At 45.6% G+C, this 22,576-nt stretch overlaps 4 protein-coding genes across 9 annotated transcripts; 2 read left to right on the top strand and 2 right to left on the bottom strand.

Moving 5' to 3' along the window:
* Positions 1-142: 142 nt before the first annotated feature.
* sh3gl1b (SH3-domain GRB2-like 1b) lies at positions 143-11,845 on the top strand. Of its 2 annotated transcripts, XM_029147537.3 has the most exons (10): positions 143-510; positions 4,146-4,214; positions 5,163-5,235; positions 5,317-5,460; positions 5,723-5,856; positions 5,942-6,100; positions 7,035-7,138; positions 7,279-7,412; positions 8,051-8,098; positions 9,139-11,845. In XM_029147537.3, the coding sequence occupies exons 1-10, from the start codon at positions 466-468 to the stop codon at positions 9,330-9,332; spliced, it is 1,104 nt and encodes a 367-aa protein (XP_029003370.1). In that variant the 5' UTR covers positions 143-465; the 3' UTR covers positions 9,333-11,845. The 2 variants fall into 2 exon arrangements, with proteins under 2 accessions (XP_029003370.1, XP_029003371.1); XM_029147538.3 differs by lacking the exon at positions 8,051-8,098 and having other exon boundaries at positions 146-510.
* A 113-nt stretch (positions 11,846-11,958) lies between these two features.
* Positions 11,959-16,198, bottom strand: mpnd (MPN domain containing). 3 transcript variants are annotated; one of them, XM_055507959.1, is made up of 14 exons: positions 15,876-16,198; positions 15,335-15,457; positions 14,717-14,949; positions 14,411-14,632; positions 14,233-14,332; positions 14,061-14,139; positions 13,869-13,965; positions 13,721-13,793; positions 13,553-13,629; positions 13,301-13,469; positions 13,146-13,216; positions 12,980-13,069; positions 12,795-12,887; positions 11,959-12,723 (listed from the first exon to the last, which is right to left on the bottom strand). In XM_055507959.1, exons 1-14 carry the CDS (start codon positions 15,931-15,933, stop codon positions 12,637-12,639), a joined length of 1,572 nt encoding a protein of 523 aa, XP_055363934.1. In that variant the 5' UTR covers positions 15,934-16,198; the 3' UTR covers positions 11,959-12,636. The 3 variants fall into 3 exon arrangements, with proteins under 3 accessions (XP_055363934.1, XP_029003367.1, XP_055363935.1); XM_029147534.2 differs by having other exon boundaries at positions 14,717-14,919; XM_055507960.1 differs by having other exon boundaries at positions 15,982-16,094.
* Positions 16,199-16,338: 140 nt separating this feature from the next.
* LOC121201651 (galectin-3-binding protein B-like) lies at positions 16,339-19,706 on the bottom strand. 2 transcript variants are annotated; one of them, XM_041070412.2, is made up of 6 exons: positions 19,008-19,706; positions 18,723-18,795; positions 18,398-18,589; positions 18,135-18,266; positions 17,783-18,053; positions 16,339-17,719 (listed from the first exon to the last, which is right to left on the bottom strand). In XM_041070412.2, the coding sequence occupies exons 2-6, from the start codon at positions 18,778-18,780 to the stop codon at positions 16,684-16,686; spliced, it is 1,689 nt and encodes a 562-aa protein (XP_040926346.2). In that variant the 5' UTR covers positions 18,781-18,795; positions 19,008-19,706; the 3' UTR covers positions 16,339-16,683. The 2 variants fall into 2 exon arrangements, with proteins under 2 accessions (XP_040926346.2, XP_055363933.1); XM_055507958.1 differs by having other exon boundaries at positions 16,339-17,650.
* A 140-nt stretch (positions 19,707-19,846) lies between these two features.
* armh1 (armadillo like helical domain containing 1) lies at positions 19,847-22,546 on the top strand. 2 transcript variants are annotated; one of them, XM_041070597.2, is made up of 11 exons: positions 19,847-20,188; positions 20,316-20,384; positions 20,453-20,619; positions 20,726-20,922; positions 21,009-21,093; positions 21,190-21,303; positions 21,493-21,574; positions 21,790-21,919; positions 22,086-22,163; positions 22,255-22,336; positions 22,418-22,546. In XM_041070597.2, the coding sequence occupies exons 1-11, from the start codon at positions 19,983-19,985 to the stop codon at positions 22,435-22,437; spliced, it is 1,230 nt and encodes a 409-aa protein (XP_040926531.1). In that variant the 5' UTR covers positions 19,847-19,982; the 3' UTR covers positions 22,438-22,546. The 2 variants fall into 2 exon arrangements, with proteins under 2 accessions (XP_040926531.1, XP_055363936.1); XM_055507961.1 differs by having other exon boundaries at positions 21,478-21,574.
* The last annotated feature ends 30 nt before the right edge of the window (positions 22,547-22,576 follow it).

Raw genomic sequence — 22,576 nt, 5'->3', positions numbered from 1 at the left:
TAAATAAGCTGTTACGCGTGTGGTTAGGCGAACATCTGGCCCCCGCTGAAAGATGGCGCAGTACCGCTAATGTCCAGCAGGGGTCACTTTACACTAACATATTCATATAGCCCCTGCAAACTCATTAAACTGATTTTTTTTTAAGTGACTGTTGCAGATTTATCTCCATGTGGCTATGATAGTGGGTCCTGCGTAGGTTATATTTGCAGGTTACGCAATCACATCGTTGATTTTGTTACTTTCATATTTGGCTCTGTTATCTGCAGTGACAGTGGGGAGAATCACCCTCGACGTGGACGTGGTCAGTTGGAGTGTCCCGGGTCGGAGTGACGGCTGCGCGGTCCTATGATTCCACCTAAACATCTCTACGCTGCTGCTTTTTCAAACTAACTAAATCGCTAACTGTAATTTATAACTTGATCCAGTCCCACCGTCGCCGGAACTTGAAGACAGTCGCGGATCAAGATGTCTGTAGCGGGCTTGAAGAAGCAGTTTTACAAAGCCAGTCAGGTTGGTGAAACTTTCTTTTAGCTAGCAACTGTCACGTTAGCAGCTAGCACTGAGTAGCATGAGTAGCTAACGGTCTGGCTAGCAAACCGCTAGCGAATGTTTATATGGAAGCTGGTGTGTGGTGACACCGAGACGCAGCCGTTTAGCCTTATACCACAAATGTTAGCGTGTAAAATGTCAGGTCTGGTGGATTTATTGCCAGTCTGTGGGGTTTGGAGCTAGTTTAGCGCTAAAGTCAGGCGTCTTGGCACATGCAAACAACATTAACGTCGGCTCAGTTGAACGTGTGTGACTAACTAACTTTTAACGAACGGTTATTCTGTTGTCATACACTTTTCTTCCATTATGTGCTTTGAATCGGCGAGGACCAGTGTATTTCACGCAGCAAGCACACGTCCTGTGGTAAACATTAGCTCTGTTTGCCCCCGGGACCCCGGGCGAGCCAGAAAAACAATGCACGATCAAGAGGTGCGGTAAAAGCCGAGTCAGTATTTAGGTTTGTGCGCTGGCTTCTCAGGAAAAACCCCATCGTCCATCCGATCTGCAGTGAAACCCGGTGTAATCGTCAGTTTGAACGGTGCTTTAAAAGACTGTGTGTTCGCCTCTTGTTTTGTTTGTGGCGAACGGATCGCTGTTTAATGCAGCGGGAGGTAGAGCCCCCGACGCCGCTACGTTCTGCTCCCCACGTAAAAAAAGCCACGAAGTGTGCGTATGTTTTTAATTTTGCGCTTTCAGTCATGGGTGGGAACGGTGAAAAAATATTTTGCAAGTCTCCCTTCACCCCTGCTGATCTAAGCAGGAAAGACATTTGGTTTCGGGCCCGGCTTCCTGTCAGGAACACGCTCACATCCCCGATTGTTTGCTATGTGAGGAGAAAGAAGGTGATCCACTGACTGTTGTGTTGGTCTGGTGGCACTGATTGTAGGAAAACAAAGGGGGTTAGTGAGACCGAGCACTAATGATGCAGAGAGAGAGAGAGATGAATAAGAAGAGTGCGCTTTCCCTTCATATGCCTGCATTGCAGCTGCAGCTTTGTTGCCAAAACTTCACAAGTCAATAACAGTTGACATAGCTGTGATTTTCTGTATTGGAGGCATGCAGGAAGTTGGCTGTGGAAAAGATATCTCTACCCTACAGCTCAAAATTCCTTTTTGTTTCACTTACTCTCTTCTGCTAATGTTTGTTGCTCGGGTTGATCTAAAGCCTCACTTGTTGTGCACTTGAAGCACATCAAACCTTTGTGATCTACTGGGTCTATGTACAGTATGTCCACTGTATATGTGGTTCTCTGGGTGCACGCATTGCATTATTCATTCCAACCCAATGTTAAAAGTTTATGAATACGTTCGAGTCACTGCAGGCTTAATCCGGGATGAAGCTAGAGGAAGGAACGGTAATCACCCTTCAGTACAATTCCCATTTAGGGAATGATTCCTCTTAATCTAGACTGAGCCATAATACCGGTGCAGATGGGAGAAGATCGTGGCTCTGGAGGCTGCAGACGGCTGCATGAGTTCAGCAGTTCTGGTTGTTTAACTTCCACATCATCCATTACAACCAGCCCACACCTAATCAATATGGATATTATCCATTGCATGTACTGTACCATGACGTTAAATTCAAGGGCAAACACTTACTACTGTGTAGTAATAACCTGAACAGAGGGTGAGTTTTAAATGCATGGTGGTGTGGGAAATTATTGTCTGTTTGAAATGAAAGAAAAAAACCCTTTGATTGCTTGGAATGTCAGCCTGATTTACACCGTGGCTTCGACACCTAATTATATTAACATTGTTTAGTTTTGAAATGTGGGTTAATTATATATTGTTTTGGCAGAGCTCTTTATATAAATGTGGGTTTGGTTTCTAAACATGTTGACCTAGTTTTAATCACAACGTTAGGCACCTGTATCAATGTGTGCTTGTTCTCTCTTTAATGCCACACTCAACATTTCTTTGCATAAATGCAATGCTCTCCAACTGTCTTTCTCTGTTGTTCTTCATTTGGTAACTAAATCTCTTTACAGCATGACAGCTTTCCAGACAACGTAACATGAAACCAAACAAGAGCTCAAACTATGCTTTGTGAAGGTGCTCTACCGTTCAACCCATCATTAAACTGAAAAGGATACTTGGTATAAACTGATCCTTCTCTCCAGCTCTACGTTTTGTTTATACCTAAACTTCGTCATAACGCTTGTCTGAGAGCTTAATGTTTGTATATCCCCATGTAAGAAAAGCTACAAATGAACACTGTAAATGTTCAGATGTCTACGTAACATAATCAAAAAACACTAACCTCAAGTTTAGTTATTTAAGGTTTATTTGGGCAAAAACGTCATGCAGTTTAAAATCAGTGTTGAATCATGAATCAAGGTCACTGTCCTTAGAAGGTTTGTTAAAAACGTACAACAGAGATATGGAGTCAGATGGAGCGGTGGCTTTACTTTACAAACCCCAAGGCCTCTTGTCACGTGCCGACTGTGTAAAGCCCAGATTCAGCCAATAATGTGAAAACACTGATTCACTCTTAACTGCTTCTGATGCCTGTAAATTTAATACATGTCTAGTTTAACTTTTCACTCACCTGTCACACCCATTTCAAATACACCTGGAAAATCCTGGTAATTCCACAGAAAAGCTCACCAATGGCTGTTTGAATTGAAAAGAAAATGACTCAAACTGCTGTTGCGCTATCAAAAAGGAGTGAACTTGTGCAATGAAGAATGGGAAAATGGTGTCTTGTATCAAACTGTCAAAAATCCCTCCCTTAAGGAAGCCTCAGGATTGCTCTGTTCATTCTGAGGCTTGAAACAGTTAAAGATGAACCTAACGCAGCTCAGGTTCAAAAATAGAATGAGTAGTTAGGGTTTGTCCTGCTAGTTTATACGTACACTACACAAGTGCTGTGAGTAACTGTCAGGAGAATCGTGTCACAACAATCAAAGCAAGTATGAGTCAGCGTGGTTGCTTTTTGGGTTTGGAGTCTTGTTGTGCAAGTTACTGCCCAATTAGTTGTCTGCCAGTCCATTGTCTTACTTTGCTTCTTGGAACCACGTGGAACCACGTTAACTGCTATAAAAGTTTTATTATCATCCGGCCACAGTGCTATAGACTCATCGCAAAGCCTGAAACAGTTTACAGTTTTCTTCTGGCTTGTGGCTCTGAAAAGCACAAACCTTACCGTGAGTTGATGGAATTAGTCTACAGGGGTGCACAAACATACTTTAATACTGTACACGGAAGGGGTCTGCTTTCCATTTTAAAAGCACGCTGAGAGGTTTCACTGGCAAGTGCATATGTTTTCAATCAGCATGTTGGAGCATGCTTAAGTTGTGCCGTGCTGTCTTCATTGAAGGAGCAGTAATGGCTCCAGCTGCTCAATATGTTTTCTTATTTAGGTTTTGTACAAACACATTTTTTTGCTGCTTTTGTGTCATTTCACGTTGTTCACATTCTTGCTGAAGTCATTCTTAGGATGCTGTGCGCCATGTGCATTCTAGGCCATTAGTGCGTTTGCATGTGGAAGCGTGATTCTTATTTCCAAATAAAAGCAACATCTTACAGCAACGTTAAGTATTTTAGTATTTCTGCTTTTCCTCAACCTCAAACTCCCTGTTTCTCTTCCGTCTGTAGATGGTGAGTGAGAAAGTTGGAGGAGCCGAAGGAACTAAACTAGATGATGACTTCAGGGACTTGGAACGGGTAAGAGAAGAATCCTTTTGCTGGTTTTAAAATAATAACCTGCAGAGATTAAATTTTGTGTTTATTCAATAAGCAATCCTGTGTTAGAAAAGGAATCTTGGGTTAAGTTAAATTTCTAAACTCTGGGATCATGAAATGATTTGATGGGTGACAGAGTCAGGTGTTCCGGTCAATATGAGTAGGGAAAGTCTGGGACACGTTGCCCTATTTACAGGCTCTAGTACTGTAGTTGACAGTCAGAAAGATTATGTTCAGACATTTGTACCACATCTTATTTTCCCAGGAATGGTTGACCAACAAACATCACACCAATCGTAGGGTGTTAGACACACATTGCATCCCTTTTCCACTTTGCATAGAGTCATGTTGATAAGCCGGAAAACCTTCACGGCACGGGATGAGGCTAGAGTAGAACAATCTGGCTTCAGGAGGGTTGTTATGTTTGGCGATGACCAAACACTGCATTCCAGTGGAAGAACCTTATCCCATCTGTTAACCTCTTAATGGCAGTATATTTTCATCTGCTGCCTCTTGACCAGACAGCTTACCATCATTGATGCAGCAACGACTAGAGAATTGGATTAAAATTCCTTTAAGCTAATGACTGTCAGTGATGTTTAATTGAGTTTCTTCTGTCTAAGTGAAGATATGCTGCAAAAATCTCATTCCACTTTAGGTCATATTTAGATAAAAATGCAGACACTTGGAATTATTTTTATATGCTTACAATATACATCACTTATTCACACTCCCTCACATCACTGTATACAAACCTAACACTGAGACATATATTTTTCTATGGAGAGCAGCATCTTTAGTTACAAGTTACTACTAATAAGAATCATTAGACAGAAGAAGTGTCACATTTAGTCTCTGTTTGAATTTCACTGCAGTAGTTCTGTTGTTCACTGTGACGTATGTGTGTGTGCTTGCTGTATTTTTTTTTAGAAGGTAGATGTGACCAGTAAAGCAGTAGTTGAGGTCATTTCCAAAACATCAGAGTACCTCCAGCCCAACCCAGGTGAGGATAAAATAAATGCATGGAAAACAAAGATGAAGTCTGAAGTCTGTGATTATATTTGGTTTTGCCTGTCACCTGTAGCGTCACGAGCCAAACTGTCCATGTTGAACACCATGTCCAAGATTCGCGGTCAGGTGAAGAACCCCGGCTATCCTCAGGCTGAGGGGCTGCTAGGAGAGTGTATGGCCAAGTATGGAAGGGAACTTGGAGAGGACACCAACTTTGGTAAGACGAGACTGTGTATATTTGTCTGTGTGTGTGTGTGTGTGTTTGGTAAATATTCTCGTCGATGTGCTCCTATGAGACAGATTGCCCGCTGTCAGATTTCAACATAACAGTTTACAGTAAGGCAGAGAATCCTTTCTGACCAGTTGATGTGCTGTACCATGTGTGTGTGTACCATAGCCGAGGGCTCATTTTCAATGGTACTACGCTGTGGTATCTAATTTGCTAAAGCTGCTGAGCTCTTGATGTTTCTGTGGTCCAGGTGGAGCCTTAGTGGATGTAGGTGAGGCCATGAAGAGACTGGCAGAGGTCAAAGACTCGCTAGACATTGACGTCAAACAGAACTTCATTGATCCATTGCAAGGCCTCTGTGACAAGGACCTTAGAGAGATACAGGTATTGACATTCTGACATGATTTTTATTTCAGGGACGCAAACCGTACATCGATTTGTTAAACTAACCGGACTTTAACCTCCTCAGCACCACCTAAAGAAACTGGAGGGTCGTCGCCTGGACTACGATTACAAGAAGAAGCGTCAGGGGAAAATCCCAGACGAGGAGGTTCGACAGGCACTGGAGAAGTTTCATGAGTCAAAGGAAGTGGCTGAGACCAGCATGTACAACCTCCTGGAAACAGATGTGAGGCCTTACTCCTCAGTGTGTCGTTCTAATCTATTTCCTCTGCTGTTCAGATGAATTATAATAATCATACTTAACATTTCAGCTTTTGTGGTATTGACATTCTATAAACACACATGGAATATATCTATGCCTTAAACTCACAGTAAGTTTCTGCATTCATTAAATAATATAAATCAAATTATTAGTTTTTCTGTTACAGTTGCTGCACAGTCTGCCATACAGTACAAATGACAAATACAGTACAGACCTCTTCTGTCTACCATATAGGATGTAAACTGCTGCCTAGTACGCACCCACAGGACAAGCAGCCTTTCCATTAGATACACCTGGAAAGACTGATGAACACACCCATTCAGGGCAATAACCTGGGCACCACTGATAAGCTTGTCTTTTAACAGCTTTAATATTTAATCATTCTCTAGGTTTAAGGGTTAGAGCATTTGTTTACCGTGTACATACTGTAGCTGCAGTTGAACACACCTTTAGCTGAGCAGTAAGACGGCTTAGAGCAAGTTTATTACAGATAGATAAAGTATAATGATAGGCTGTTTTATGACACTGCTTAGTTGTCGTTAGGGGTACCTCACAGTAACTAGCAACTAAGTGTGCATGTGATTCTGATGCTTCACTATTTGTTGCCTGTCAACACATTCATTATTTGCATTATTTGCCCTGCGCGCGCAGGGCAAATAATGCATTTAATGTGTTTAAAAAGTATGTGCCAAGTTTAATTAACCCTGCGATAATGGGTTCCTGTTTTTTTATGTCCTTTTCTCCGTTTGTATCATATTAACTGTATATCAGTACGAAGGTGCGCTTCATTCTGTGATGAACAATGTTTTGCCCTGTGGAATGACGGCTACGAGAAGCCAAACGTGTGACATTAATTATTGTCCTGCTTTGCGTGATGTGTGTGGGTGTGTGCATGTAGATAGAGCAGGTGAGTCAGCTCACATCTCTGGTGGAGTCCCAGCTGCAGTACCACAAACAGGCCGTTGAGGTGCTCGAAGAGCTTTCTGACAAACTCCGAGACAGGTGCAGTACTTAAACCTCACACAGACACACACACCAGACATGCCGACGACTGTGCTGTGGTTCATCACTGGAAAAACATATGAATGTATTCATTGTGAAGGTTTGGGTCGTTAGACTTACAATATGAATAACTTGAACAGGATGAATGAGGCTCAGTCTCGGCCAAGGCGTGAATACACACCCAAACCCAAACCTATCTTTGACTTCGGAGACAATAACCATTCCAACGGTGGATACTCTACTTCCATGGCCCCTCCACCGTCACGCAGTTTAGGTAAGAAATGTTTCAAAAAACAAGGGTTTGAATATTTCTCAGTTACTGTGAGGTTTGTAATTTTACTATAAACATGAGTAAAATAAATATTTGAACTAACCATTAATGTCACAATGATAAAACAGAGTTGTCCTCAGAGAAGAACACTGGCTCTGTCTTGTAATATTTTGTATTTGACATTAATTATATGGCTCTTAGAGCCACATAAAGGGGCAGGACAGTTGTAGGGGAAATGGGTCCAGTAACAACACGACTTTCAGCTGTTTCTACACACACATGGAGGAGCGTGCCTACATTCTTAGAAATGTGAGAGGAACTAGACTGAAAACATCTTCCCTCACGGTGTGATTGCCAAAGACCTCCAGCACAACTACGACTGGGTAGAAATATGTAAAAAAACATCTGCTGTGCTTTTTTAGTATGAGGCTTTGTCAGTGGCGTATACTGTGTTTGCCTCTGGAATGTACTCAGTCAGGGATCGTGAGAAAATGCTTGTTTGTGAGAGGGACGAGTGCGTGTGCATGTGCGTGTGTGTGTGCATGCATGTGTGTGCGTGTGTGTGTGTGTGCGTGCGCGTGTCATCTGCCTGGCTATTCTCCAGCTGACCTTGTTCTTTGTTTTTCCTGTGACATCATCAGAGGCATCGTTTCACTCGGCCATATTGAACTTTAGGAAGCCCAGATTGTGTGAGTTTCAGTGAGCATGTGGGCGTTTTCATCAGTTGTGGTCTCACATTGTCTATATGTGTTTGTGCAGCTTGTGTTGTGACATCCATGTAGTGGGGTGGGAGTCGCTTGTCACTGTTTCACTCTATGGTGTGTGTTTACCTTAACCACTGGTGTGAGGTTGTAAATAAAATCCACATCCTCTCTAGATTCTGCAGCCTTGTTATCTAAAAGTACAGCTTGTACATGACGTACATGAAGCTGCCACTTCCCAAATCAGGATTAAATTCATTCAGAGAGCATCTGACAGTCAACACCATTGCATTTTGAACTTTTGATGAGTGTTACATCTTATTGTAGTTGACGGGCTAGATCTCAAACATATAAAGCACACATGCAGTGCACTTTTACTTGGATGCTTATATTAAAAACCCCAACAAGTAAAGTAAATGAATGAGTGATGCTTGAAAAATTTAAAATTTTACATACAGTAATTCATAGCAGCGATTTCCTGATTAGCCTTCTTGTAGTATTATCTGGTCTAGTCGTGAATATATGATGGTTTTTTCCTGTTAGTCTTTCATCCATGCCAGTCGTTTTTCTGTATTTCTCCATTTTGTCTGAAGCATGTCAAAACGAATTCCAGTTAAAAACCCTGTCAACGTGTGGCGCAATGACCTCCAGAGCTAAATAGCGACAACATTATTATTTGTGTAAAGTGATAGTGTGGGGTAAAGCACGGAGAATGAGTGGCCAAAGCTTTCCCTATCTCCAGCTTGCCCAGCAGTCTGTTGGCTGAACTTGATACAATGAGAAAATTGTTTGGTGACAAAAAAGCCTAGCTTGTCTGTGCGTGAAGCCCCACTCTGCTCTGCTGACCTATGTGAGGTCACTGAGAGATGGATAGATGGTAGAAATGGCACACAAGGAGCCAGAAGCTGACTGTATTATAGCACATACTAATATTATATGAATGTTGAGCTTTGCTGTGTCTGTGGGCATCCTGAGCTAATGGTTGTTCTTTTTCCTCATTTGTTCATTCTCCCCTCCTGCTTCGTCAGCCCCGGAGCAGCCGAGCTGTAAGGCGCTGTACGACTTTGAGCCCGAAAATGAGGGAGAGCTGGGCTTCCACGAGGGAGACATCATCATCCTGACCAATCAGATCGACGAGAACTGGTATGAAGGCATGCTGAATGGCCAGTCAGGGTTCTTCCCTCTCAACTATGTGGAGGTTCTTGTTCCACTGCCACACTAATACTAGAAGAGTGGAAACTGATGAAGAGGAGGAGGAGCGAAGCAGGACTGGTAAAGATAAAGGAAGTTGAAGCCAGGACGTGGTCCGCAAACGATCCATTTTCAACCCCACCGCCCATGTTGTCATTGCAGATCAGCACTTTTTGTCTTTCGTTAGTTCAGGAGGAGGCATCACAAAGTATAAACAACGTCACGTTGTTCCACCAAACGTAAGGATGCAGACCAAGATGGACACTTATTACCTGTCAGTCAGAAACATTTCCTTGTGACTTCCTGATCAGACATTCAAATCTAGTTTTGCTTAACCACAAATTACCAACACAATAAATAATTTGTGTTAAATCTGGTGACTCTGATAACATGGGGTCCATCAGTGAATAGTCTGGTTGTAACTCAGGTTGTTTAACAGTTTTCAGACTGGAGAGGCCAATTCAGACCTCACAGCAAACCTTGTGTTAACGACTGCAAGTCCACACATTTATGAACTGAAATCTTTGTCCCTACATGGACTGAAGATCATCTCTTGATGCCACCTACTGGTGTGACTGAAAAGTACTTTTATCTAAATTAAACTCAGCTACAGTTTTATAGAAATAGTTTAGTGGTTGCATCTAAACAAATACTGCTTTACAGTTTTAATGAGAAACATGAGCCAAAACTTTCCTTGGAGTTGTGGTTTAGACTATTTTCATGTTTTTGTGTTTTGACCTTTTTGTATGTGTAACTTTGGTCACTGCACAGGACACAGACCTGACACAGTGGCTTCATTGTATCATTTCAGTATTTTCATTTGTGTAGTTCAAACTTATGGCAGTTGTCTTCAAACTTAAATCTGCTTACGGAATATGTGAGAAATGTTTATTGCACCTTGGTCCTAGAATGAGATTTGTGTGTGTGTGTGTGTGTGTGTGTGTGTGTGTGTGTGTGTGTGTGTGTGTGTGTGTGTGTGTGTGTGTGTGTGTGTGTGTGTGTGTGTGTGTGTGTGTGTGTGTGTGTGTGTTTGTGTGTGTTTGTTTGTGTTGTTTGTGACAGATTTACGCAACCATTACACAAATGCCCAAAGTAAAAGCAGTCAGTGCACCTTTTTGTCACATGCGGCAGCCATGTGTTTATCAGCTAGAAACACTGGGTGTCTGATAAGTGTGTTCAGCGTAGCAGACGGAGCCAAAAAGCCTTGATGAATTACAACGGCAACATATCATGTAGTGCTTGTTTTAAGCGCTGATTCTTCCGTAACACAGCCATATATTCTTCGTTTTGGCACGCGACTTCTCTTTTCAGTCTGTTGACCCGTTTTAAGGTGTCTGCTCGCTCCATCCAGTGCCTGACTAGACAACGCTGCTGGCAGCGATTCGCTTCCTGTCCCACATGACTTTCTGTCCACCCTTGTGTCTTTGAGAGTGTGAAACACATCTGTGCTTTGAAGTTTAGTCTGTCCCTGTGATTGTGATGACTGACTTAGTTTGTTAGAGTCATGAGCTGATGTAGACTCTAGTTTAATCTGATCAGACGAGGCTGGTTTCTTGTTTGGGGTTTAGTCAGTGTCCACACCTGAAGATGGACTAAGGTCCATCGTAGCTGTACAGTGTGAGGGAACGACCTGGAGTGAAAGGGAGAAATAATCATAGGCTATTGTCCCTGTTTTATTAATTTGGAGAATTTCTGCTACCAAACATTATTAATTACCAAATGTTTACTGTTAGTCAAGATGATATTGAATGTTCTGTAGAAAAGTTTTAATTCTGAATTACAGATGTGTGCTCTTATATAGCGGGTCCTATATTTAACCGACTCCATGCCATCAAACACTTCTCCCACTCCTAAGCTCCTTGTCTGTTTACAACTCTGATCTAACTACATTTTAATGATCATATCAACTTCAGGGCAAAGTGAAAAGACTGTAGGAGGTGATGCTTCTTGGTTTTACCATGAGGTCTTGGTAGCTTTGTTTCAGTGCCTTTGGAAAATAAGGGAGGAAACGTAACGTGACTAATACAGAAACCAAAACCTAGTGTAAAATGGTGAAAAGAACTATTGGAAGGTTTTCTGCTATTGGGTTTGATTTCTAGCCACTGGCACTTTTGCTGTATCAATATGAAATGCATGTGTGCACATTCTGACACTACAGGCAGTTTCCTGGACAGATAACGTGGCGTTCATCAGCAGACCATCAGTGGGAACTGTGTTTTTGTTTTTTTAATGTTCTGAACAACGTCTCACTCATTTCCTTTCTTAAAGGGCTATGTGTTTGTTTAATCCACCTTAAATGCTCTTTCTGAAACGAATGAAGTCATCCTCTTTGTAGTATTATTTTTATATACAAACTTTTTCAAATAATCTTTGCATGTAGTCTTATTACATCTAATTGTATGTCTTAGATTTAAGTTGCCTTTTTACTTAGTGCTGAATTTTAACCACAATATTTTGTCTATTATTGTCAAAGTATTTGTACATGCTTCTTTCTTATCTGGTCTTCACCTTCCCTCTTCTTAAAATAAATAAAAGTAAACAGTATTGTGTGTTTATTAATCATATATTAGAGGTTTCATATATTTGAGTTGATGCCACAAAGAACACAAACATTAAGAGTTTTTTCTGGGTCTAAGCATAAACTGTATGGACACGTGTTTCATTAGTTCCAGTGTGTAGATTTTAATGCTTTGTGTAATCAGCAGGCTTAAGGCATAAGTCTTCATACATGTACATCACACAGTCCACAGTTAGTAATAAATACAGTACAGGTAAAAAGGAAGCGAGTCTCCGTCCTGACCAACAGGACGGTTGCCTCGTGACCTGACGGGGAGACAGTAGAGGGGCACAGTCACAACATAGCACACACACTGGTCCGTTTAAAAACCGCTTGGCACAAGGGATTTACCTGCAGCCGCACAACTCGCCTTAACAACAGCTCAAACGCATACATTTACTGTGGTATATTTTCCTGTTTGTCTTCAGTTTCTTGTCTAACCACTGGTGGATCCGTTGGTGTCGTCTATAAAGGCAAACTCAACACCGTTTAGGCTGTAGATGTCTGGCCATAGGTCCATGTGTGACGGTGGGGAGGCCAGTTAGCCTGACAGGCTCCTGCAGCATCTACTGTAACACAACTGCTGCTTTCTGAGCCAGTGCCGTGTGTTTGTGTGTCAAAAATTAAATAGTCGCTCAAGTATGACAGATACAAGGCATCTACATATTTGTGAAGACGTCACCGCCTGCTCTCGGCCTTGTGCTACACTCAAAAAGCTTGTTGAAATGTGTCGACGTGAGGCGCAGGGCAGCCGCGTGCTAACGTGCAGCGGCTCCGCTCACTGCATGCCGCTCAGCTGACTGTAGACGTGCTCCAGGATCTGGGAGTAGGCCTGGTCTTTGGGCGCATGGCAGCTCAGAGAGCCCTGAGGGAGGGGGTTTGGTCAGTCAGGCGGCAGCGGCCCACGTTTCACAGCTCGCGTGTGTGTCACCATACCTTGATCTTGTCCATCATGGTTGTGTCAGGACACCAGTACTGGTTGAACTGGACGAGGTCAGGAGCTGCCCTGTAGTAATCAACCAGCAGCATCTGTTGGGAAAAAAAAAGCAGAGTCGAAACTTTTAGACTCATTTACAGCACATTTATCCAAAAATAAGTGTTTCTTTATCTGCAGATATCACCATCTCATTGAGAACGTCGCTGGTCAGGAAGTTGTCCTGTACGTAGGTGACCTCCACAGCCACTGGGATGCCGTAGTCGTTGGGCCGTTGCTGAAGGAAAGAAGACAATGAGAATGTTGAGCAATGAATTTACCTGTTTAAGTCAATCACGTAACAGAGTCCTCACCTCAGGCGGTGGTACGACCCAGAATGGGGTTATTGTAGAGGCCACACCTTGGTTGCCATGGTAATATGGACCTGGATGGAAGGAGAAAAAAAAGCTTGGTTGGGTTAAATCAGCCTGATGAGTAGAGATTGACTTTCCTTTACCTGATCACTCACCACAGATGATCCCGAGGCAGGGCTGGAAGCCATTGTTGGAACCCTGAAGCTTCAGCTGATGGTCCATCTGGGAGTCGATGTCCTGCAGCGACGGCAGAGCCGGACCTCGGGGGTGGCTGTGGTACCAGCCCACCAACGACAGGCCGCGCAAGAACAGGTTCTGACAAATCTGGACGAGAGTAAAGCGCCGGAGTAGTGAGCAGCTACAGTGTCTTTGACCTGCCTGCTTTGTGATGAGGCGATTTGTGTTACCTCCTCCTCCACAGCGGAGGCAGATTCTCTGTCCGCCAGCCTGGTCCGACAGGGGAAGGCCCTTAAGACGGTCAGCACTGAAAACAGAACAGAGGAAGAGTTTGGGTTAATCCGTTCTCGTCATTATTAACTTTTTATATAACTCATAAACTTCGGGGGTCCCCTCACATTGTGTGTTGGTGTCCCATCGTCCTCCCAGGTATCCCACCACCTCGCTGGTGGTCAGGTGACAGTGGAAGTCCTGATGGGTGCAAGCAGCAGTTTATTAGGCAGCTGTTATTCTCAAATCTCATTCCTTAAAGGAAGCGTTCCTCACCATTAGCAGCAGAACGTTACTGGACACAGCTACGTTGAAAGGCTGGAATCTGTTGATGGCTGAGAAGGCCGACAGCTCCACCAGCGTGTGTGGATCCCTGAGGACAGAAGCGAGAGTCGGTTACGTCCGCAGGGGCACAGAGCACGGGGCTCGCGTTAAATAAAGCGACAGTGGGTCAGTGGGAGACGGTACTTGGCAGCATCTCTGGTGCCCAGGGTGCAGTATCGGACAGGGATTCTCTCCCGGTCAGTCCTCCGTGAAACCATCACATCTGTAACAGTGGAGGGGAATCATTTACTGCGGCTGGTTGAGAGGAGAGGGGAGATAAGCGTGTGTGTGTGTGTGTGGGGTGGGGGGGGGTTACCGTTTAACCCAGGTTTGCCGTTCTTGTTTTTCTCCTCTGCTTGTACAGCGGTCTTCCCTTCCTCTTCATCCTCGTCATCATCCTCCTCGCTCACCAGACTCTGGCAACACAGGTGAAAAACACTGATGCCTTTGGGTCCTCATACCAGCCGTGCAGCACAGACTCCTCGTCCTCTCACCATGTCGGCACTGGGCTGGTACTTGTGCAGCCAGGTGGTTTTGTACTGGACCAGCTTCTGGCCCCGGTAGCGTACGGAGGCCCAGCCACATCCGGACTTCTTGGCTGGGTTGACCAGGCGTTTACAGTGCGTCGCCCAAGCACTGGGGGAGTTGAAGATCTGACCCGTCTCCACCCAGCGGATTTTGCCATCATTCAGCAGGTCGCCTACAAAGTTCTTACCCTGAGGGAGCAGAGATGAGAGAATGAGAAGAAAACACCTCAAATATGCGCTTGGTGTCTGTGCTGGAGGTTCAGGTGTTCCTACCAGGTAGTGAATGGCTAAAACCCCGTCCCCGGGCTCCACCAGGCCGTCCTTGAGCAGCACCCTCAGCGTGATGCCTCTGCGGGTCAGCAGGGAGCCCCGGCCAGAACTGGACCGCATGTCTGCTTCCTCTCCCCCACTCAGCTCCTCCTCGTCCTCCTCTCCTCCATCCTCCACCACCTGTGGAGAGCTGGGTGGCTCCGAACCTGAGGGGACGTCAGGGGTCACCATCAAGTCTGCTGGAGTGGACTCGGATTAAATATAAACGTGGGGGGGGGAGCTAGAAAGGTGGCTTTTAACCACAGCTGGACTTCAGGCGCTCTACACCGGCGGCTAGGACACCTGACTAGCAGTCACACATCTGTAGCAGTGGCAATGACAGCCAGCATCGTCCATTATCGCCGCACGCTACACGGTAGCTACGCTGCGGCGGCGAAAGGCATCTCAAGGGGACCGAACTGAGACGTGAGATCATCCGAATGGACGCTGTATTAACGCGGTGCGCTTGGCCTTTGTTTCCGCCTTCCATTAGGGCACGGCCGTGTCGGCGACGACGGGCCTGCTCCCCCCTCTGTTCATTCCCCCCACGATCACAATTAAAAGCCATTTCATTATTCTCACCCATGTCGGAGAGCGCCTGCAAACCCAAGCCGGTTAAAAGCGGCTCGTTTCCGGAGGCTGAAGGCTGCGACGGGCTGAGCTCCGGGCGGATTTCACGGATCCTCTCCGCCACGCTAGCTCCGGCTGTTATTCAAAAACATGAAATGAAGGCAGTGTAGTTTCCTTGTTGTGTTGCTTTAATGTCAGCTCCCCTCCCCTTTCTTTCTCCCTCTCCCCGTCCTTGTCACTCTCCCTGTGTTCTCGTGAGCGGCTCTGTCGGAGGTGCCATGCCGGCCCGGTAAATCCGCCTTTGTTCACACAAACCGCGGCCTTAAAAGAGCGCATCGGCGCCATTAAGATCGTGGTTATAGATCAGCTGCTGAAATTCGTGTAAATGTGTAAACGGCGCAGCCGAATCTGCGAAATCTGCGTTTCCTCCGGAAAGATAAAGTGTCGCCCCGAGCGCGTGAAGCCTGCGCTACTTGGCACGCGCACACATTCAAGTGCACACCGAGGACTGAGCGCTCTTTGTGGGGAAGAAACACTTTGAAACGGCCCGCACCAGTGGCCTGCGTGGTGCTACACTGGCCGATTGTGTCCGGGCTGTGGTTTACAGGCATACGGTCATTAGATGTTCCTTCTTTATCTTCGACGAGAGCCACATTTACCGGGAAGCAGCCTGCGGAGGGCAGCAGACCTCCAGCAGGCTTCTCTCCTGGCTCCCCGCCTCACGAGCGCCGCCTGGCGGTCACCCCGAGAACACTTAGCAACGGCATGAAACACCCGGATGGGGTTCCACTAAGGCAGCAGGGCCCGAATACAGTGATAAATAAGACACTTGAGCTAATTTACTGTATAATTCGGGGAACAAAGGCATGCAGGAGGTTCTAAGGCCTATGTGAGAACTGAAGCGTGAACACAGTCACAAACAGATTTTTAAAAAAACGATGCTAGTTCATCCAGCCTTCAATATTACAAACTATTATATGTACTGTGTGACACAAACCTGTACAAATAAAACAATCTTAGAACCACAGTTGTCTTTTATTATATTTTTTTCTGAGGGACAGATTTTGCATCGCTAGTGAGATGTGTGATGTATCATAGGTAGAACAGGTTTGATAGACACGGACAGACTTGTCTCATGCTGGTCGTATCATGAAGCGAATTACTGAGACTCCAACCAACAATAACCTCTTGATCCCACGTAAGCCTCATGCACCTACGCACTCAGTCAGCAGCCGGACACTGACCTTTGTCAGACTTCACAAATCCAGTAACTCTATTAGATCAGAGACTGCACCCTGGACACAATAATAATGTCCTTATGAATGCTCCTCACTGGAGCCGTTCCCATAGGAAAACCCAGATTAACTGGTGGAGAACTCAGGACGCACCACCACCTGGTAGGAGAACCGGTTTGAGTGGCATGGATAGACTTGTTGTGTGCCGTCTGGGACAACCACCAGGTTCTCACCACTGACACCATTAAACTCCCCAACGTGGAACACATACCTCCCTTCACACATGACCACGAGCCTGTTGCTGTAACGTATACGCTGCTCCGTCTCGCTGGGCACGCCGCTGTTCTTGTCCTGAATCTTCAGAGCGACAGCAGGCAGAGAGGGGCAGGAGACGCTGTCCCCGGAGCAGTCCCGAGCGCTGGTGTATACGCGGGCCTTCCAGCGCACGCTGTGTAAAGCAAAGTACGCGCTGCTGTGGACAGGTGTCTGGAAGTCTGACGTCAGACTGTCGATGTTCTGGCCCCGGAGGCGGTAGTGCCCGGAGTTCTTAAAAGCTGTGACGTCGTGGGTGCTGAAGGAGAAGCTCCACGGGCCGCCAGTGTAAACCCTGGACCTGTAGGAATAAAGTGTGTGCGTCAGGTCGCTGAGCAGCGCTCTGACGGGCAGGGCGTTGAACTGGAACCCCTGCAGCATGCTGGCTTGGTACCGCGAGCTGTCCAGGGTGTATAAGTCCTCCGCCGGTATCATTGGGAAACGGATGAGTTTCAGAAGGAGCTCCTGAAACGTTGCGTTCTGCTGGGCTGCGGCCCATCTCTCCAGTGCTGCCAGGAGGACGGTCTCGTTCCGCACCACGAGGTCCGATCGGGGGAGAAGAGCCTGGAGCAGGTGGAAGGGAAGGGCGGTCCAGGCTGGGGATCGGATCAGTGCCTCACAGTTCCAGGCCAGAAAACGAAGGCAGACCTCCTGCAGAGCCGCATCGCCGGCCCGGACTGCGTACGCATAGAAAAGGTTCTGGTTCTGGAAGAGGACGTCCTCTGTGAGAAACAGTCTGAACACATGTTCGGCTTCATCCTGGAGCTCCCTCAGGCCCCAGCTGGAGGCCATGTTGAGAATGCAGTGGGAGGAGGACAGTGTCATTTTAACCTTCCTGGTGTAGAAATATCTGAAATGCAAATGTTAGGATCAGCATTGATGCCAGTGATGATGAACACCAGCTTTCAGTTACCTGACAAACGTGGTGGCGTGTTGGCTGCAGTCAGCTGTGGCGCTGATGCTGAGGCGGCTGAAGTCCGGTTGGGACGCCTGGAGGTGTGCGTTCAGAGCCAGGATTACGCTGTGAGCGCAGATGGTCTCCACGGTGCTGGCGTCCACCACCACAGCGATGTTCAGGTCGCAGGCGCGGCCGCTGTCGAACAGCTGCCCGAGCTCACGCGACAGGCTGGCGTTGTGGTCCAGGTCGTACTCGCGCCTGAGCTCGGCGTCCACCGGCTCTGGTCCTGAGGACGGTTTGGTCACGGTGATGTGATAGGTGACGTGATCGTGTCATAGCTTCTTCATGTGAGGCTCAACTCTCTTACCACTTTCACACCTGACTCCAGCATCCTCCCCGTGACCACAGTTATGGGTCCCCCAGCCAGCAAATGTGCAAAAGAGCAGGTGTCCTTCTGTCCCCTCACAATTTAAATCATCCATCCAGATGTTGCCCACACCTAACATCAGTACATAGTGTCAGTCATGATGCAGCTATCTAAAGTGCCGACAGTATCATTCTTTTGTTTATCTGAAGTGCACAAAAACGTATTGAGCTGCATCTAAGTCAGACTGAGCTTCCGTACTGCACCTTGGCCAAATGCTGCAGATTGCAAAGCTTCTCTGGCACCAGGGAAGCGTAGCTGCTTACACACCACCTTGGCATCATTCATGTCCCAGTTATCATCACACACCGTTCCCCAGGCACCGTTGTGGAATACCTCCACGCGTCCCTCAGAGGAATCCTGTCCACCAGCCAGACGGACAAAACCTTCCTCTTCACCTATGGTGCGATGAAACCGATTACAGTTATTCAATTATTTTATTGTTATTATTTATAACACTGGTAACGATATAGATGGGCCATACTTGTTTTTTTTAAATGACATTCCTCTTTTAATAAACAGTGAACTCACCTGCACACAAGCTGATGCTGCGCAGAAACGTGAAGAATAATAAGGTGTTTTCTTTCATTTTAACTGCAATAAACTGTGGGAAATAAATAGCTTTAATATAATTTTAGTATATTATTGTACACAAGAAATGGAGCAAAACCCAACATCCTAATTTCCTGTCACTTTTATTTTGTAGCTCATTGCCAGAACCTGCTGATGGCTACAGTGCAACCAACTGCATGTCTTGATGTGAACAGATAATGTTGAGTTTGACCAGTAGCCTGTTAAATTGCTGAGTAAACTTACCTGAGCTGAGAATGAGGTGATTTGAAGAAAGGTGGAAGAAATGTGTGCACAGCTTCATCTACTTCTAGAGTCACCACACCCACTAAATATGCACTAACACGCCACATTTGGGTCACATGAGTCACATGAGTGGGAAGGTCCTGGGTTCGATTCCCGGAGGCGCAGCGGGTGCCTTTCTGTTTGGAGTTGGCATGTTCTCCACGTGTTCGCGTGGGTTCTCTCCGGGTTCTCCGAGTTCTCCGGGTTCTCCTCCCACGGTCCAGAAACATGCCTTGGGTTCATTGGTCACTCTGGATTGCCTGTAGGCGTGAGTGTGTGTGAATGGTTGTGTGTGTGTGTGTGTGTGTGTGTGTGTTGATGGACTGGTTACCTGTCCAGGGTGTACCCTGCCTCTCACCCATAGATGACTGGATGGGCTCCAGCACCCCGCATGGTAGAAGATGGATGGATGGAGTCAAGCACATACTCAAATATGATGTTTAGCAAATAAAGAAACATCAAGTGATGAGTCTAAAAGTCCTGTTAAACCCTATTTAATTCTATCTGTTTACAAAGACAAAATAATAATAAAGAAGATCCTCATTCGTGTTTAGTAGCGACCGGACACCGTGTTAGTGGTTAAAGACGCTTCACCTTCCATCTTTAGGGCTTCATGCTTCATTCGAGCGTATAAAACCAGGGGCAAACTATAAAACAGCAGGTATCTGACAATTGCCTTTCGGATTCAAGCGTGTTTTTTGACTCCTTGCTTTTTTCATTACGTTTACAAAAGTCTCATTTGTTGAACTTGACTTTTAACTGGTTCTTTTTTCACCAGTGTTTCTGTGTGAACTCATCCTAAACAAACGTTTTGAACGGGACTCGTGTCACGCGCCTGTGTGGGGCGTTGCTAGGCAACCCCTGCCTTGTTGCTAGCGAAGGGCAGCTAGCGTGAACCTAGCTACGTGTGGACCCACTAAAGCTCCTCCAGACGCCATGTCGGCGGCCGAGGCGCAGGCTAACATCGGTAAGGTGCTCGGCTTTCTCCGGGAGTGGGACCGCGGCGACGCTTCGGCCCGCAGCCGCATGCTGCGCACCTTCGTGAGCCAGAACTCTGGGAAGACGTTTTATGAGCTGGAGCTGCAGTTCGCCAAGGTGGCCAGTCTGTTTCTGGCCAGACTCACCACGTGGATGAGACTCACGTATCCTTGTGTGACAGCAAATTCTGCTTCACTTTAGGCGACTGTTGAATTATAGAGACTTTCCTCTGTTTTAAATAAAGGCGAGTTTATCCAAACATGTGGCTTGGTCCTTCACACAGTAAATCAGATACATGTTTGGCACTTACTTGGGACTCCAGCTTAAAGCTACTGGGATTTTCCTGTCCACATTAAGCCAGTGGGTGAGATTGAACTGTATCATACGCTGTGGAATGTGCAGACGCTGACCCGGCCCCCGTCCTGTAGTGATCAGTACCTGACGGAGTTCCTGGAGGACGGAGGCGTCCTCACGCTGCTGGACGTCCTGAGACAGGCCCAGAGCACAGAGCCCGACAGGGCAGAAGCCCTGCGCCTTCTGCTCAGCGTCTCCAACGCTGGCCGCAGGTACAAGGTGATCGTCTGTAAAAGCCAAGGTAAATGCAGAGATCAAATAGCTCATTATACAGTGTGTACATCCAGATGCGGTGTTTAGGTCTAACAGTGTGAGTCAGCGTAGCCTTTAGGTTTCTTTTGTTGCAGGTGTGAAAGTCACAGCGGAGTGTCTGACCAAGTCAAACTCTGTGGAAACCCAGGAGACGGCGTGTGCCCTGCTGGAGTCTCTGTCCCATGGAAATCCTGAATACCAGGAGCAGATCTACAAAGCTCTCATTGCCCTGATGACCTGTAGCTCTCCTAAAGCCAAGCAGCTGGTCCTGCACACTTTACACACTGTGCAGGTGCATTCAGTGACTCCAAATATCACTACTGGCGTTAACGTCAGACGTCATGTATACAATAATCAAGTAATACTTCTCATCCACAGACTAGGCTGAAGACAGCTCATCACTGGATTGTGGAGCCTCTGCTGAGTGTGCTCAGGTCTCTGCACCTGGATGTGCAGGATGAAGGTATGTGATGTTAGTCGTTATATTTGACTCCATGGGCCGTTGTCCTATAATGACCATTAAATATGTTCTGTGTGTGTTTGACGTTTCATTTTGCAGCCATTAATCTGATATTAGAGCTGAAGCGTTATGATGTGAGACCAGTATTGCTGAGTAGCCTGGTGGCTCTGCTGAGGCCTCCTAAAGAAGAACAGCAGCACCCAAACATAGAAGGTGACTTTCAAGCCATCCTCGTCTTCTACCGCTGATTCTGTTTTTGCTGCTTCTTTTAAAGAATAGTCCTCGCACTGTAAAATACAATGCCTCAGCAGATACATAGTAGAAGTAGTAATCTCAATTGACTGCAGTGTGTGTTGTACTACTTTATTACTCACCCATTATAGTAAGTATGTCTTATTTCAGAGTCAAGTTTAATCGATCAAATCAAGATGACTGGATCACTGCCTGTGTTTGTGCAGCAAGCGGCTGCAGCTAAAGCTTTACGGTACAGTCATTAGATTTAGCTCCTGTATAGTAAATTACTAATTATAATCTTATTGTCCAGAAAGATTTGAATGGCTTATTTGTTCAACAATCTGTTGCAGGCTATGGACTTTCTGGTTCTGGTTGACTATATTGTTTTAATGACTATTTATCTCTATGTAAGTCTATGTTACCACATAGTAACTGTATGTTTTTGTGTTGTTGAACGGGTTGAAGGCTGTTGGCTGAGGATGACCAGGAACTGTCTCGTGAGATTCTGTCTCTTGGGGTCACCCAACATCTTCTGTTTTGCATGGGCAACAGGGAGCATATTGATGCTCAAATACAAGCCAGTCTGACCTTAGAAGTATGCACACGCACGCACGCACACACACACACACACACACACACACACACACACACACACACACACACACACACACACACACACACACACACACACACACACACACAAAAACAACATCCACATACAATATTTTAAATACTTAATGGCTGTTTTTATTTCTGTCCAGCTCTTTGTCCATTCGTTTCCATTTATTGAGGAACATGTACAGAGAGTCATGGGCAGCACCCTGTTCACGGCATTTAAGGTTTCCTTCAGTAAATTACTGAATTGATATAATAGTAAAGATCAGTGTGAAGCTGTCAGACAGTTGTCTAACAGTTACCTTCTTTCCACAGCACAATGCTGGGACCTTGTACACTGAAATAGATGACACACTAGCAGAAATGCTCTTATCTAACAAGGTTGACATACCTGAAGGTAATGTCTGCTCTCTTAGGATAGAAATTGTCATTTTTTTCAGCTCACAGTGACGTTTTGAATTGTTTTCTCTTTCTTAAGTTTTAGATGGGGAACTCTGAAGGCTGACCAGATGAAATCTAATTTAATTTCTAAGTTTAATTATTCAGAATTAAGAAAACTGTCTCTAAATACTGTATACACTAATAAAAGAAAATATAAATGTAAAAATATTTACTGTGTAAGTTTTTATCAAACTAC

The sequence above is a fragment of the Betta splendens genome, chromosome 4, assembly GCF_900634795.4.
Source record: "Betta splendens chromosome 4, fBetSpl5.4, whole genome shotgun sequence".
NCBI lineage: Eukaryota > Metazoa > Chordata > Actinopteri > Anabantiformes > Osphronemidae > Betta > Betta splendens.
This window is presented reverse-complemented; position numbering and strand designations above follow the sequence as displayed.